Genomic DNA, 16,231 nt, shown 5'->3' on the forward strand with positions numbered 1-16,231 from the left:
ATGAATGGTTTGGGGAGGTGCCTGAGAACAAGGCATAAAGCAACAGAGCTGGTACTGGTGCTGCTGCTGATCTTCCCTTTGCCAGCTGGTGCTATGAAAGGGGTGCCTAATGGCACCTTAATTATAGGCATGAGGGTGGAGAACAGCACCAAGCAGCATGCTAGTGTCTTGAAAAATGGTATCATCCAAGTGGTGGAGGGAAGCAGCATCCAGCTTCGGATCTATGGCCAGGGAATCCGGCAAATTACTTGCCAGATGATACATTTTGCTGAGATACTTGTGGCATCAGATGCCAATGCTCGTGAATCCAATGACGGCTCTTGCTCTGAAATCACCAGTGACTTGCTGGTGGTGCCCAACTGCCATGACGTACGGGGCACTACTGCCGTGCTGGATGTGACAGTCCAGATCCTGCGGAAGGACATCTCCTTCAAGAACTACATGTTGTGCCTCAGTGATGGTTCAGGCAAGCCTCATCACTGGCTCAGCAGCCGCGATTTGTTGATCCAAGTGGTCGAGCAGGAGCAATTGAAACTGCCTCCCTGGCTTAAGATCATTCTAGCGCTCATCCTCCTGGGTCTGTCGGGAATGTTCAGTGGACTTAACTTGGGCCTGATGGCGTTGGACCCCATGGAGCTGCGTATCGTCCAGAATTGTGGCACAGCCAAGGAGAAGAAATATGCCACCATGATCGAGCCCATCCGACGGCAGGGCAATTACCTGCTGTGCTCTCTGCTCCTGGGCAATGTCTTAGTCAACAGTTCCTTTACCATACTGTTTGATGCTATGGTTGGTGCAAGTGTTGTGGCTATAGTGGCCTCTACAGCTGGCATTGTTCTCTTTGGGGAGATAATCCCCCAGGCCCTCTGCTCCCGTCATGGTTTGGCAGTGGGTGCCAAAACCATCGTAATCACCAAGTTTGTCATGCTGCTGACTTTCCCACTCTCCTACCCTATCAGTAAACTCCTAGACTATTTGCTCGGTCAAGAAATGGGCCCCAGGTACAACAGGGAGAAGCTGATGGAGATGCTGAAACTGACAGAGCCATACATTGACCTGCTGAAGCAAGAGATGAATATCATCCAAGGAGCACTGGAGCTGAGGACTAAGACAGTGGAATACGTGATGACCCCATTGCATGATTGCTTCTTGATCAACAGCGATGCCATCCTTGACTTCAACACCATGACAGAGATTATGGAGAGTGGCTATACACGCATCCCCATCTATGACACAGAAAGGACGAATATCATGGATATGCTGTATGTCAAGGATCTAGCCTTTGTAGACCCTGATGACTGCACCCCACTCAAGACAATCACTAAGTTTTACAACCACCCAGTGCATTTTGTTTCGCACAATACCAAACTGGATGCTGTGCTTGAAGAGTTCAAAAAAGGTAACAAGGTGGATCCAGTGTCAGGATGAGGCTTTTTTTACACGTTAACTTTTTGTTTCTGTTTCTGTTTACAGAAGAACCTTTAAATAGGCAAAATCCACAGGAAATGATGGCAGAGATATTTTAAGACTGACAAAAATGGTTTGATAGTGTTATTGTCATGCCCCCTGCATTCAGGATCTGGGCTCTCCTGAAGGAGGACTTGGAGATGAGTCACAGGTCGCCCCACTCAGAGGTACGGGGAGAGAGCGAGCTCAGCATCTCCTTATATAGCATACTGGCCTGAGTATGAGGCTCTCCCGTTTTACTCAGCCTCTGGGGACAACTGCCCTGTAGCCTCTCCTGCTCTGCAGCGATAAGAACATAAGAGCCCCCAGCATCCTGTTCAGAGCTCGGAAAAGTTACTTTTTTGAACTACAACTCCCACCAGCCCAATCCAGTGGCCATGCTGGCTGGGGCTGATGGGAGTTGTAGTTCAAAAAAAGTAAAGTTTCCAAGCTCTGATCCTATTCTCCCAGCAGTAGTGTAGTGGCAAATTCAGAAGTGCAGGGTCCCTTTAAGAGAGTCACACCATGCCTCCTCACAGCCACACCCCCAGGATTCACAGTTGCTTCTGCAATTACCGAATTATAGAGCTGAGACAGAACTATGTGGATAGTTTTCCTCCCACTCAATCTCTCACGGTGCCAGAAATGTTTTGATTTTAAGAATTTTGAAATGAAGCCAAGTGTGGGACTAAGATTTGGGAAACCAAGGTAATTTACTATGACACTCACTTTTCACTTATCTTAGGAGCCAATCGATATGAAAGGAGAGGTGTGCATTAGCTACTGAGAAGAGTCTTCTCAGTGATTGACTCACCTCCTTTCACTCTGATTGGCTCCAATCAGCATGAAAGGACAAGGAAGCATGTTGTCTGCCAAGTGAAGGGATTCTTCTCATTGACTAACATACTCCCCTTTCATACTGATTGGCTTGTACATAGGGATCCTGCTGAGACTCTTCCCCCCAAAAGTAAGGTGTCTATGACCCCTTGTGACCCTGGACAATTACACCCCATCTCACAATGGCCAACCAGATGTAACAGCACTCTCCCCTCCTGTGGTTTCCCACAACTCGTGATTCCCATGCAGAAACATGTGACTGCAGAATCAGCAACAGATCCTTTAAGGATTGCAGACAGATTTCCTGGAGGAAAAGGCAAAGAATCTACTAAACTTTCCCCAACCTGGTGCCCTCCATATATTGTTGCATTCTGGCTCACATCGGCCCCAGCTGTAACAGAGATGATTGGAGTGGTAGTCCAATGATATCCGGAGGGCACTGGATTGGAGAAGGCTGATATACTTTAAATGCGGCATCCATCTTCTCTCCTTTGACCTTCATAAAAGGAGCATGGGAGCATGGGGATCAACAGGATGAAAGGGAAGAGAAGAACAGACGAGGGATTATAGCTTGGCTAGAGCACCTGCTTTACACGCAGAAGGCCCCATGTTCAATCCCTGGCATCTTTGGTTAAGAGTGTCAAATAGCAGCGATGTGAAATATTATGTGTTGCCAGTCAGAGCAGATTCGTCTAAAATGACAAATAGTCTGACCTGCTGTAAGGCTTCTTCCTATGGATAAATCTGAACTGTTGAACAGTTGGAAGGCACATCTGCCTTGCCTTGGATGGAGGTCTGGCGTACAGCTACTGCTGCTTCTTTTGAAAGAAAACATGGAGAGGGGATTTTGGGCACCAACATGCACTGGCTTTGGCCACCAGTAATGTTATGTATACTTCAAAAGCACCATCTGCAACTTTTTAGATACAGGACCTCTATTTCTAGCATACATGGATCAAAATGAGCATTCAGCAGGTAGACCAGAATGATATGCCATGTGGGCCATTGGGGTGTACTACTACTAATACTGTTATTTGTATAAAAGCACTCCACATGTAATGAATACTGTACCAATGTTATAAACATGGCACGACAGTCCCTGCCTGCAGCTTTACAGTCTAAAAACATCACAAAAAAGGGATAGGGAATGATGAGGAAGGCAAGCAAGTCAGAGTGTTCAAATCCCCATGCAGACATGAGGTGAGTCTGGGTCAGTCACCAACTCTCAGCCTAACCTACCTCAGAAGGTTGTTGTGAGGATAACAAGGGGGTCACACATCACCTTGGAGAAGAGTGAGACAAATGTAATCTCAAATTTAAAAATATGTAAGTTGTAAAGTAGTAAAGGAAAGGAAGAGCCAAAAATATTTTACAAAAATTACATCCACAGTAGAATTCATTTATAGGATTTCCCCTTTAATCAAAGGATTAGAGGTGGGTGAGAAACTCTTGAGTTGGAAGTTTTATCCATTTTCAAAAATGGAAGCACAGGTGATATTCAGCATTAGTCTTACTTGGAGTATTCATGTAATATGTTTTAATATGTTGTTCACCACTTTGGGGGCCTTTTGGCCAAAAAGTGGTATATAAATAAACTATAAACGAAAGGAACTAAACTAAACATATGATAAGAGGACACAAGAGGGATGGGAAACCTGTGGTCCTCTACATGTCACCTAAGTAGCACGGCCACAAGTTGAGGATAATGGGAGCTGCAGTCCAACAACAACTGGAGGGTCACAGGTTTCCCATCTCTGTGAAAGGATATCCATGTGCTGAAGTCAAGGTGATATAAACTGCTTTATTTAAGGGTTATAACTAAAAACATTTATGAAAATAAGGTAATTTTTAAATAGCACTATCTGAGGAGGCCCTGGCCACAGTGATATAACCAAAGTCTGTCTCACAGGTAAATCTCACTTAGCCATTGTCCAAAAGGCGAAGGAGGGTGAACCTGAAGATGCACATGAAGTGTTGGGTGTGGTGACCTTGGAGGATGTCATTGAAGAGATAATCAAGTCTGAGATCCTGGATGAATCAGATATCTACAGTTAGGTTCATTCCTAGTTGTCTTTCTTCTAGGAAATTGTGTGTGTGTGTGTGTGTGTGTGTGTGTGTGTGTGTGTGTGTGTGAGAGAGAGAGAGAGAGAGAGAGAGAGACTGGCTACACTGTATTTCTATGTTAGGACAAGGGTTTGGGCCTGACCTAGCTTGCTCCTTAATATTGCCTCCAGGTTTGTCCTTCTGTCCCACTTGCCCCCTTGGTCTTGACTTCTGGCTTTGCCATTTGACTGTGAGTTCCTGACTTTGGACTCCCAGCTCATTAGACTGCTGCCTATGCTCAGCCCTGACAGCCATGATGGACTGCCATTTATTTTTGCCTGGTCCTCTTTGTTGCCAGGATCCAAAGCAAAATCTAGGTGGTGTGTTGCCAGTCTTTTTTTTAAATCTAAGTACCATGGAAATCTGAACTCTGAACTTGCCAGCTAAACACATTCGTATTTACACAAACATATTCCTTGGTTGTTCACTGAAGACACATGATGCAGCCACTTTGCTCAAGCTAAGCAGATCTGGGGCATGCTCAGTGCCTGGATGGGTGACCACATGGGGAATTCCATGTCTGCTACCTTGAGTTCCACCATGGAAAAAAAATGAATATATATGAAAACCTTCAACAAAGGCCCACCTCTGGGTGCCTCCACCACCAGAGGTGTGGTGGATGGTGACAGGGGGAAAGGGCCTCTTGGTGGTAACACCTACTTTGATGTCATTTAGATGTCAGGTGAAGGTCTCAGCTGTCTCATCTCTGCTGATCATTTGGACAGGGGAGACCCATCCATTGACCATGAAACTCGCAGGATGACTTTGGACCAGTCACTAGCTCTCAGTCTAGCCTACCTCACAAGACTGATGTGCTTCATTCAAAATGTAGTATGTGGAACATGGTAGAATCTGAGAAGCAGTCTTTTTGGCAGGTGCTATAAGGAAAGGAGAATCATGAGGCAGGGAAAGTGAAATTGGTATTGAGATGGGGGTTGAACCCTTGGGCTGGGATAAGTTGGGAACTCAACTTCCTTGAAATTCACATTGAACTCTGGTTTCTGAGCCATTTGCAGGTAGCAACCTTGTATTTTCAGATTTTCCTTGGTGATCATGAGGACTAGAAATACACATGTTCTTTTAGATACATACGTGACTGTGAGATTCCACTTTCTCCATTTCTTTTCCTGCTCATGCATTGCACAGCTTGCTCCTATAGTCATGCACACCGTGGCAACCATTGCAAAGTGACTCTTTGCTTTCCTCCTGTGCAGCTGACAATCGCACCAGAAGACGAGTCACCAATCCAAGGCAGTGGGACTTTTCTGCCTTTAAGGGCAATGACAACGAGTTGAAGATCTCCCCTCAGCTTCTCCTAGCTGCACACCGCTTTCTCTCCACAGGTATGAGCCCTCAAGGACCATCTGGGCCACTGAAAAGATGGAGGGGCCTTTTGACATAATGACCAAGAAATCCACTGAGCCTGATAAATCCTTATAGGGCTGACCCTGTTGTGCAGCTGTGGTGTAAATGGAGGGGGGTGGGTTAGGGTTAGAGAGCTAATAGTCTGATTTGTTTTGAGGCAGATACATGCATGCACACCCACATGTGTATGTTAAATCTCCTAGCTCTGAACATGTACAGAGTGCTTTTCCACCGAGCTGTGATCTTGCTTACTTCCTGTTCATTGCAGTGCAGCTTGCACTGATTGATGTCATCCATAATGGGTGAGAGTCTTTGGTCTTCTGCTTTGTACCCTTTAATGGCACCCACCATCCGCTGCCTTGGGTGGTGAACTCATCTTGCCTCATGGTGGGCTGGGTGTGGGAAAGGATTTTCTTCCGGGAAGAAGCTCATCCTTTCTGGAATTCCTCTTTGATTCCTGTGCCCTCTCCTTGTCATGCAGAGGTCTTGCCCTTTTACCCAGTCCTCCTCCAGGAGAAATACCTGCTGCGTCTCCTTAAACACCGTGGTGTCATCTGTGAACTGAAAATTGACGAGCAGAGCAAAGAGTCCCCCCGGCATTGCTTGTATGAAAAGAATAAGCCAGCGGATTACTTCATCCTCATTTTACAGGTACTTTGTTGACTCTCTCTACTCTCTCTAATCAGCAAAGAAAGCAGTGACTATGTGCCCAATGCTGTGGGTCATCAATGTGGTACTTACAGGACCACATATGTCTGCAGGTTGCCATATCTGTACTGAAATTAGGCTTGAAAGAAGCCTTCTTAAGTTAACAGAAGGCTTTTTCTCAAGCCTAATTACAATGCAGGGGTACTTTCGGTAGGGGGGGGATTACAGCTGGGGAACGGAAATGGCACATGAGTGGGGCCCACAACAGTTTCTCTGACTTGGCAAATGTGCCCATGGGACCTAAAAGGTTGGCGCCCCCTGTTCATGTTAGAGCCGTGTAGCCTGCTATTGATGGGCCAATTTAAATGCAGGCCACCTTAAAACCCTTGTTACTGACGGCACTCCATGCAACATGTCAGTTACCTACTGCCTGCCCCGCCCCAGTTGTGTATAGCATCTCTATGACAATGTTGTATATCCTGTAGTGCAGGGGTGGCCAATACTCTAAATGATGGACTCTAAGTACCTTCAGTCCCAAACATCCAGCCAACATGGCCATTGGTCCATGATGATGGGAGTTATAGTTCAGCAACATCTAGAGCAGCCTTTCCCAACCAGTGTGCCTCCAGATGTTGTTGGACCACAACTCCCATCAGCCTCAGCCAGCATTGCCAATGGTCAGGAAAGATGGGAATTGTGGTCCAACAACATCTGGAGGCACACTGGTTGGGAAAGGCTGATTTAGAGGGTTACAAGTTTCCCATCCCTGCAGTGGTGTGAATAAAAAAAATCTAAGTGTCTTGATGTTACTGTTGGATGTGGCTCTATCTGTCCTCCCTTGGCCATACCTTCCATCCTCATTGTTGGCTATCCCCCTTCTTTAAATAAACAGATGTGAAGTAATGTTATATCATTTCTTTTGAGCATGTACAAAGTGCCATTCCTGCACAACTGAGTGACTCCAGCCTGCCCCTACTTATAATGAAGAAGCAGGCCTTTCTCACACAGCCCCCAAGCCTCTCGTTTCAGAAATATGGGTCATTATTGTCTGCAAGGTTTTCTTTCATTGGGTTGCATGAAAGTTAGTTATGCTTAGCTTGGAATCAGTTGATGTGAGATTCTAGGTTTGGCTTGGGTGCTACAAGGTTGATCCTTCTCTGACAGAGCAGGGTTAAAAGTCCTAATATTGCCTCTCTGTTCCAGGGGAAGGTGGAGGTAGAAGCTTGCAAGGAAAACATGAAGTTTGAGAATGGACCCTTCTCCTATTATGGAGTCATGGCCTTGAGTATGACCATCCAAGGAGGTAATCTGCAACCCTTCTTCCTCCAGACTCAGAGGCTCTCCCCACCCGATAGCTTAGGCTGTATTCCTAACCATGTCTACTCAGGTCACATCCACAACATACATTCAAAGCACATTTAACTCACATTTAAAGTAGATGGCTGGAAACCATAGTTTGTTAAGGGTTCTGGGAATTGTAGCTCTCTGAGGAGTAAACTATAGTTCCCACGATTCTTTGGGGGAAGCCATGTGCTTCAGCTGTATGGGGTATGGATGTGACTTCAGAAGCAAATCCTATTGAAATAAACAGGACTTACTCCCAGGGAAGTGGGGTTAGGGTTACAGGCTTCATCCTCTGTGGATTTATCAACTCCAAAACTACCAAACTGGGGATTGCATCAGAGAAGGGACTTTTTTTGGCTTGAATGTTTGAAAGAGGGAAATCCAGCCCTTTGATATACAGCAAGAATGGGAAATTTAGTGCCCTCTGTTGTTGGACTCCAACTCCCATCAGCCTCAGCCAGTGGAACCAATGCCTAGGGATGATGGAAATGGTAGTCCAATGACATCTGGAGGGCCACAGGTTCCTCATCCTTGATGTTCAACATGTTCACCCAGAAAGCCAATCACACTGATGCAGGGTAGCTGGGGAGGAGGGCGAGGCCAGTTACCTCCTCTCTGTCGCAGAGTGGCAAAATTGGGAATGGAGAGACTGAGTGAGACTTTATGTTTTTGAATCTTTGCTAAAGATTCCACCTTCCCTGCAAATTAGTCAGACAGAGACTTTAAGCTTTAAAATAAGAAATAACTACTTTATTCTGGAAGTACATACTTGATAGGAAAGAGTTCTATATCTAGCTAACTAGCTAAGTTAGAGATGCAAACACTAAGCCCAGTGTTTGCCCTCATGCTTGGAGGAGAGGGACAGACAAAAATAAGATGTCTGTTCTCCCTCCAAGAGAAAGAAGAAGAAGGAAGGGGGAAGGAGGAAGGAGATGTGGTCAATATCCTATGCATATCGGTCTAGCAGGAAGGGAGAGACAGCAGGAGATCAAAGGACAGGTATTAGCCTAGCAATCAGGAGGTCTCCTCTCTAGCTACCCTTTTTAACCCCATGCAGCCTCAACCCACAAGTTGGAGTTGAACCACATATTCCAACACTCTCTAGGCCAGTTACCAGAACAGCTTTGGAGTAAAGCTGACATTATGAGTCAACCGCAAGTATTTTCACTGACGTGTGCCTGGGGAATGGTAGAGCAGATGCTTTGCATGCAGAACGTCCCAGATGCAATCCCTGCCTGGAAAAGATTCTGTCTGCAACCTTGGAGAGGCTCTGCTAATCATTAGCCTTTCCCAACCTTTAGGTCCCCAGATGTTGGAGGACTACAATTCCCATCATTCCTGATCATTGGCCATACTGGCTGGGGCTAATGGGAGTTGTAATCCAAAAACATCTGGGGACCCAAAGGTTGGGAAAGGCTGAAATGGGCAAGATGGACTGACTGACAGCCTGACTCTGTATAAAGCAGGTTCCTATGCACTATAGTGTGCATGCTAACTGGCAATATTTTCAGTCAATATGCATGCTCTACAGAAGGCTCTATAGTTGGCCTCTGCAGGCTCTGTTGAACCAAGAGAGAGGCAGAGTAGCAGATCAAGCCTTCCTCCAGGCGACCTGTTCACTGAGTTTCCATCCTGATGTCCTTGCAGGACGTTTATGTGGAAGTTAGATTATGTCTGGTATTCACTGAGTATTTGTTCTGATTTATTTGAGGGCACTTTCCAACAATGACAACCATTCGTTCTTTCCACACTTTTCAAGGCATTTCCCCATCACATTCCTGACTGCACAAAAGTCAGATTCTTTTAAAAAGTGGATCTGTTGTGCTAGGGTGACAGAGCAAATCTGGTGGTGAAGGAATTCAAAAGTAATTGTGGGTGTGTGGAATCACCCAGCAAAGCAATGAGGCAGCAATTGGTAGTCGGCTCCTGGGCCTTTTTGGAAGCTGGTCAATGCACTGTCAGATTAGAACATAGTCTGGTGCCATCTAGTGGTTTGATTTGGAGACAGTTTACAAAAAATCAAGGACTTCTTACCTGCTGTAGTGGTATTAATTACTTCTTATGAAAAGCCCTCTTAGAAGGATGGCTGCAGAGAGGTGGATTTTAATAGACAAATGGAAGGAGTGGAAGAGTGTTAAGCAAACAGCCCCCTATCCCCAGTAGGGCTGGGAGAGAAATTTGATTCCGTTTGCATTTAAAGCTGAATTTGTCAAATTCACACTTTCTGAAAATATGAGAACTGAAACACAGCCATTCTTCGAAATTTGCACATATCCAAATTTTTGTGATGTACTTCTTACAACCAAGCAATATTTACCAAAAATGCATTTGTTAGGGGAAAGGGTGCATAAAAATGAATATATTACTCAAGCTAACATACAAAGATGCATTATATTAGGAGAACGTGCTTGCAAGAGTGTGTACATTAGTCGAAATGGCATACAAAAATTTGTTCAGTAGAAGTTTACAATAAAATCTTGAAGAATTTTAATGAGTCTTAAAAAAAACAAAATGTGCAAATTGCTGCAGAAATGTGGAGAACCAAATTTAAGATTGGAAAAATGAGAACCGTAGAGAACCAAAATTGACACCCCTCCATTCCTAATCCCCTCTTCCACTCCCCATTGCACCCTGCCTTCATCAGAGCCTTAGGAATTGTAGCTTTTGTGGTCTTTGTGCATGCATGGATTAGACATTATGAGTATGCATCCCAACTGTGATAGTTTACAATAATAAAAAAACATTGGGAAAGAATGGAATGTGGGGGGAAAGGAGTCCTACGCTACCAGATCTCTGGGAAGTTGTGATTGCTTGAGTTTGAGACTTGCCTTTACCCTTTGCCCAAATCTGTGTAAACAAGGTTTTCCACAACCTGGTACCCTCCAGATGTTTTGTACTACAACTTCTGTCAGCACCAGCCAGCATGACCAAAGGTCAAGTCTGATGGGAGTTGTTGTCCAGAACCTCTGGAGGGCACCAGATTGGGTAAGACTGGTATAAATAGTATTATCAGGGAATAGAAGTGTATGAAGTAGGGATGGGGCTGAATTCAGTTCAGCTTGCATTTAATGGCGAACCCACCTGATTTGCACTTTTGGAAACAGTATGTAAAATGAAACAAACCACCCTTGGAATTTCACATTTCTTGGCAGTTCTTCAGTCAAGCAATGTGTACAAAATGCATGTACTAGTATAACGTGTATATAAAATGCAAGTATTAGTGAAAACAGCATTCCAAAATGCATTATATTAGGAAAAAGTGCTTTACAAAAATGTGTGTATTAGACCTAATGACATAAAAATGTGTATGTTTGGAGAAACTTCCACTAAAATGCTGATGAATGTTTTTGAGGACTTTAAAGAAAACTCACAAACTGACGTGGGAGAACGGAATTTAAGATTGGAAAAACAAGAAACTAAATGGACAGAGTCGTCCCATCCCAACTGAACAGCACAGCTGCTACTTCCAGTGACCAGCACTCCTGGAAATAAATGCCACCTAGTATCACCTAAGTCAGCCTTTCCCAACCTTTGGGTCCCCAGATGTTGCTGCACTACAATTCTCATCATTCCTGACCATCAGCCTTGCTGGTGGGGTCAGATGGGAGATGTACTCCAGCAACATGTGAGGACCCAAAAGTTGGGAAAGGCTAACCTAAGTGATCAGTCTAATCCTGGCTGGGCAGGGTATCTCTGTATGTGGTAGGGCCAAGCCTTGACAATCCAAAATCCTCTACTTCTTGCCTTAATCCCTTTTTGCAACAACTCACACATGATTCCTTCTGTTTCTGATGTTCAAGCTGCAAATGCTGTTGCTTATGTAGCTAAAATGGCATCACCCACATGACAGGCTTTGTGGAACCCCAAGAAGGAGTACATTGTTATTATTATTATTGTTATTGTTGTTACTACTACTACTGAAAGGATAAAGCACCAAAAACATTGTAAAAACAAAGCATATTAAAAATATATTTAAAAAATCTTTAAAAACAATTCCAATCCAGATGCTGAGTGGGATAAGAAAAAATCCTAAGGGTGGGGTCCCCAAAAACAGCCCAGTGAGGACTGAATGTACTTAATTGTCATGGAATGCTGACTGACTGTTGAGGAGGGGGGTGACAACTGGGAGGAGGAAATGGAATACTGTACAGTGGAATCTTTAATAGCAGTACTTCACACTGCAACATTTTGTTGCAGGTTGTGCTTCCCAGTTCCCAGCTCTTCAGTCTGTCTTGGGGCAGCTTTACTGGAACTGTAAAGCTGTAAAACATGGGGAAGGCCTGTAGCTCAGTGGTAGAACATCTGTCCAGGTCCCAAGTCCAATCTCTGACATCTCTGGGTAGGACTAGGAGAGAATCCTGTCTGAAATCCTGGAGAGCCACTGCCAGTCAGTGTAGGCAATACTGAGTTAGGTGGACCAATGGTCTGACTCAGTATAAGACAGCTTCCTATATTCATATATTCTTCCTATGTTCCTGAGCCAGGAGATACTTAAAAACATAGCAAATGGAAGCCACTGGTCCATAAGCAGTGTTTGTTCCAAAACCCCATACCCTGCCCCAAGCAACAGCACACCCTTGCCGTTTCCAGAGGCTACTTCTTGCAGGCAATTCCAGATTCAGACTGTTTTTCTCTGTGCTAAGTTCAAAACAACCTATTCTCCCCTTTCTCTTGGATACACTCTCCTAGGCAAATCCCCGGTCTCAGCCCCTAACCCTGTTAGATTAAGTGTGACTTGTATTTCTAGCTTGCCTGTGTAGTCTGAAACATCCCTTGCAATGGCTGGGCCAAAGCTAAAGGGAGACTCTGGACAGGACAGTGTCTGACCCTTAGGGATGGGCGAATCTTTCAAGTTTGGTTTCTTTCAGTTTCTCGTTTTTTCCAATCTTAAAAATCACTTCTTCACATTTCCACATCAGTTAGAATTTGTTTTTTTTTAAAAAAGGCACCGTGATAATTCATCAGCATTGTAGTGCAATTTTCTCCTAATATACACATTTTTGTATGCAATTTTGCCTAATACTCATGTTTGCAAAACAGTGTCCTCTAATATAATACATTTTTGCACGCTCTTTTCATTAATATATGCATTTGCATATATTAGTTTAGTCCCAAACCTTTTAGCCTAGTATATGTGTTTTTGTACACATGACTTGGCCAGAGAACTGGGCTGCAAAATTTGGAGCAGTATGAATTTCAAAGGATAGCTGTGTTGCAGTTTGCATATTGTTTCGGGAAGTGCACGTTAGGTAGGTTCCTCTTTAAATATAGACTGACTTGAATTTCTCCCCCATCCCTAGTGACCCTGAACAATATAAATTCCTGGAGAAGCCTCACAGTGGTGAACCTGGCTCTTATAATTCCATACAGCCAGAACGTCTGCTCCCTGTGCCTGCTCAGGAAGCTCTGAAGAAGTGTCCTGTTGAATGGCTGAAAGTGGTCAAGCAAAAGAGAATGGCGCACAGCAGATGGGCTGAGGGAAGTAGCTAGGGAAAAGTCAGAGGGGAAGGGAGTAGGGATGGCTGAGAATTTCAATTCAGTTCACAACTGAAGCCAAATCTATCAGATTTGCACTTTCTGAAACAATATGAGGACTGAAACACAGCCTTCCTTCAAAATTTGCACTTATTTGAATTTTGCAATGCAGTTTGCCAACCAAACAACGATTACAAAAATGCGTATGTTAGAAGAAAGTGAGCATAAAAACAAATAGTGAAAGTAACATACAACAATCCATTATATTGCTATTGTTTTGTTAGTATTGCTATTGTTTTGTTTATTGTTATGTTTTTATCACCTGTTTTGTTTTGTTTTCACATTGTGTAAGTTGCTTGGGGACCTTTAACTAATAAATTCTTCTTCTTCTTCTTCTTCTTCTTCTTCTTCTTCTTCATAACACCACCAACAGCTTGCAAAATGTGTACATTAGTCAAACTGCCTGCAAAAATGTGTTGACTAGGAGAAATTCGAACTAAAATGCTGGAGTTCTTTTTTAAAAAAATTGCAGATTGCTGCAGGAACGTGGAGAACTAAATTTAAGACTGGGAAAATGAGAAACTGAGAGAACTGAAATGGATAGATCTTTCCATCCCTAGAAGGGAGCAGGCTGCAGTGTAAATTCCTTCCTCATTGTCTCCTATGTCTAGGTTTAGAAACAGGCTCCCAGATTCACATGGGCAATATAAATCACCTTAGCCACGATTACCTGATACCTTGCATCACCAGTGTCATCAGCACCAATAAGGTCCTTCCCACCGGCAGCCTGCAGTACATGGCAGACTACACTGTCCGTGCCCTCACTGACCTCCTGTACATGAAGGTGAGGCCTAGGTGGATTCCTTTGATACCGCTTTAGAAGGTCCCAAACTTGCCTTCAATCGAGAGCCAAGGGATAGAACTCTGCTTCAGCTGCTTTAACAGGCAGTTTCTTTCCTCAGGGACAAACGGAATGTTCTGGCAGCAGAGTCATGTGAAGATGGGTCTCCCAATACATTTCTCAAAGGCAGGAGTAAGGAACCTTTGGCCCTCCAGATGATGCTGAACTTCAACTCCCATCAGCCCTAGCAAGCATGACTGATGGTCAGGGATGATGGGAGCTGTAGTTCAGTGATATCTCAAGGGCCAAAGGATCCCCATACCTGTTCTAAGGTAGTGAGATGGGCCATGATTTAAAGCAATTCTGTGTAGGTCTACACAGACATAAGTTTCTTCCTGTGTAAGCATGCATAGGATTGCAGCCTTGCATTCACTGTTGGTTTTTTTTAACCCCCCACCATCTCTCAGCTCCACCAGTTTGTCTCCTGTGAATATTATTTTGTGCTATGTGGGGTCAATTATGTGGCTTTGCATTTGGGACTGAGACTCCATCTTTGTTATGGACTCTCCATCGTGTCCCTCATGACAAGCCACCGCCCATGGCAGCCATGTTGTGTTGGTGCCCACAACCATGTCTCAAATGTTCAAATGTGCCCATGGTCCCCAAGAAGGTGCCAACCCCTCATAACTCAATTTAGAAATGGTCTGTTAGGAGAGAAAGGCTCTTCAGTTTTAGAAAGTTGAGAATGTGGTTACATCTCTTATCATTTTTAAACTATTCCACTGGTCACCTGGGCTTCACACAAGTGTGCCCTTGCTCACATGGGCAAACTTTATAGGAGATCTGCCTCTTTACAGGTGTCATCTGAGGCCCTTCTCTGTGTGTCCTCTCCAAGAGATGCTTGGGGGTGGCAACAAAGGAGAGGGCCTTTTTGATTGTTCCCCCGCACCTGTGGAATGCTTTCCCAAGTGAGGTCTGCCTGTTGCCAACCCTAACATCTTTTTTGGTGCCAGGTTAAGACTTTTCTCTTCACCAGGGCATTTGATGGCATTTGAACCTTTTAAAAATAAACTTGATTACAAGTCTCCTAGAGACTGCCCTGTGTTAGATGACTTAACAAATTAAATGAATAATATTAGATTGGCAAGATCAGATGATGCGTGCTGGCCACTGGCAGTATGTTTCTGGAGTAGCTGCTTTTTCTCTCTCTTTCTCTCTAAGCCAGATCACACGGAATCAGTACCAGAACTGTCTGAGGGCCTCCCAGGCAGACACCAACGCAGCGGCAAATGATTACCAGTTTGGTGAGACTTCTGACCAACAGAAGTCCTAAGCCCACCATGGGCCTTGTCCGGTTCCTTCCCAAACAAGGACCACGAAAGGACACGTGTTAAAAGTGAGGACAGTTATGTGTCAGTCCAATGGGCCATGTGGAGCCAAGTCCAAACCAGATGCCCGATTCTCTCATCAGTGTGAGCCTTGCAGTTATGACTTTCTGGTTCTTTATTTCCCCTGAGATGTTTAACATTAATCTCATGCCGAGATGAGAAACAAAATATGGGATCTATGTGACTGTTGCTTGCCTGCCTGCCTGCCTGCCTGCCTTCCTTTCTATCTCTCTTCCACTCTGTTACACTCTATTTTTTTATCAACTCAGGGCACGGTCTGCTAAGAAGTTCTTCCTGCACAAGCTCTACTGAAACGAATGGGAGCTTTGCAAGAGCCCAATGGCAGTTCATCAACTATGCAAGACCAGAGCATATCTGCTCATTTTGACGTGCGGATGAAAATTTCTTAGTGGATTGTACCAAGAGAGGGAGCAAAATTTCCCCCCGCTGTTTTGAAAAGCAACTGATTCACTCTGTTCTCAGCAGATTTTCTGTTTCTGTTCTTGTCAAATATACCCCAGTATACTTCTGCTTTTGCCAGTTTAATGAAAATGATGTCTTGTTTTGCTTTTTTTTGCAACGGGTGGTGAAGTGCTTAGTATGTAGGAATGTTGCTCTGGGCTCCTGCTGGGAGGAAGGGCAGGATATAAATCAAATAATAATAATGTCAGAGAGTTCTGAAAAAAATGGAAGTGGAAGTTACTGATGGTTGCTTATTTGTCCCATGTCTGGAATGGAAATCAATCCAGCATTATACAGTTTCCCTTCCATTTCCACTGCATTT

The 16,231-nt window shown here is 44.3% G+C and overlaps 1 protein-coding gene across 1 annotated transcript; it reads left to right on the forward strand.

Annotated features, from left to right (window-relative positions):
- Positions 1–15,392, forward strand: LOC133370831 (metal transporter CNNM4-like). The gene is made up of 7 exons (XM_061597701.1): positions 1–1,399; positions 4,193–4,333; positions 5,601–5,729; positions 6,233–6,402; positions 7,603–7,702; positions 13,890–14,062; positions 15,285–15,392. The coding sequence occupies exons 1-7, from the start codon at positions 1–3 to the stop codon at positions 15,390–15,392; spliced, it is 2,220 nt and encodes a 739-aa protein (XP_061453685.1).
- Positions 15,393–16,231: the final 839 nt, after the last annotated feature.

This window comes from Rhineura floridana, chromosome 15 (genome assembly GCF_030035675.1).
Source record: "Rhineura floridana isolate rRhiFlo1 chromosome 15, rRhiFlo1.hap2, whole genome shotgun sequence".
NCBI classification, from domain to species: domain Eukaryota; kingdom Metazoa; phylum Chordata; class Lepidosauria; order Squamata; family Rhineuridae; genus Rhineura; species Rhineura floridana.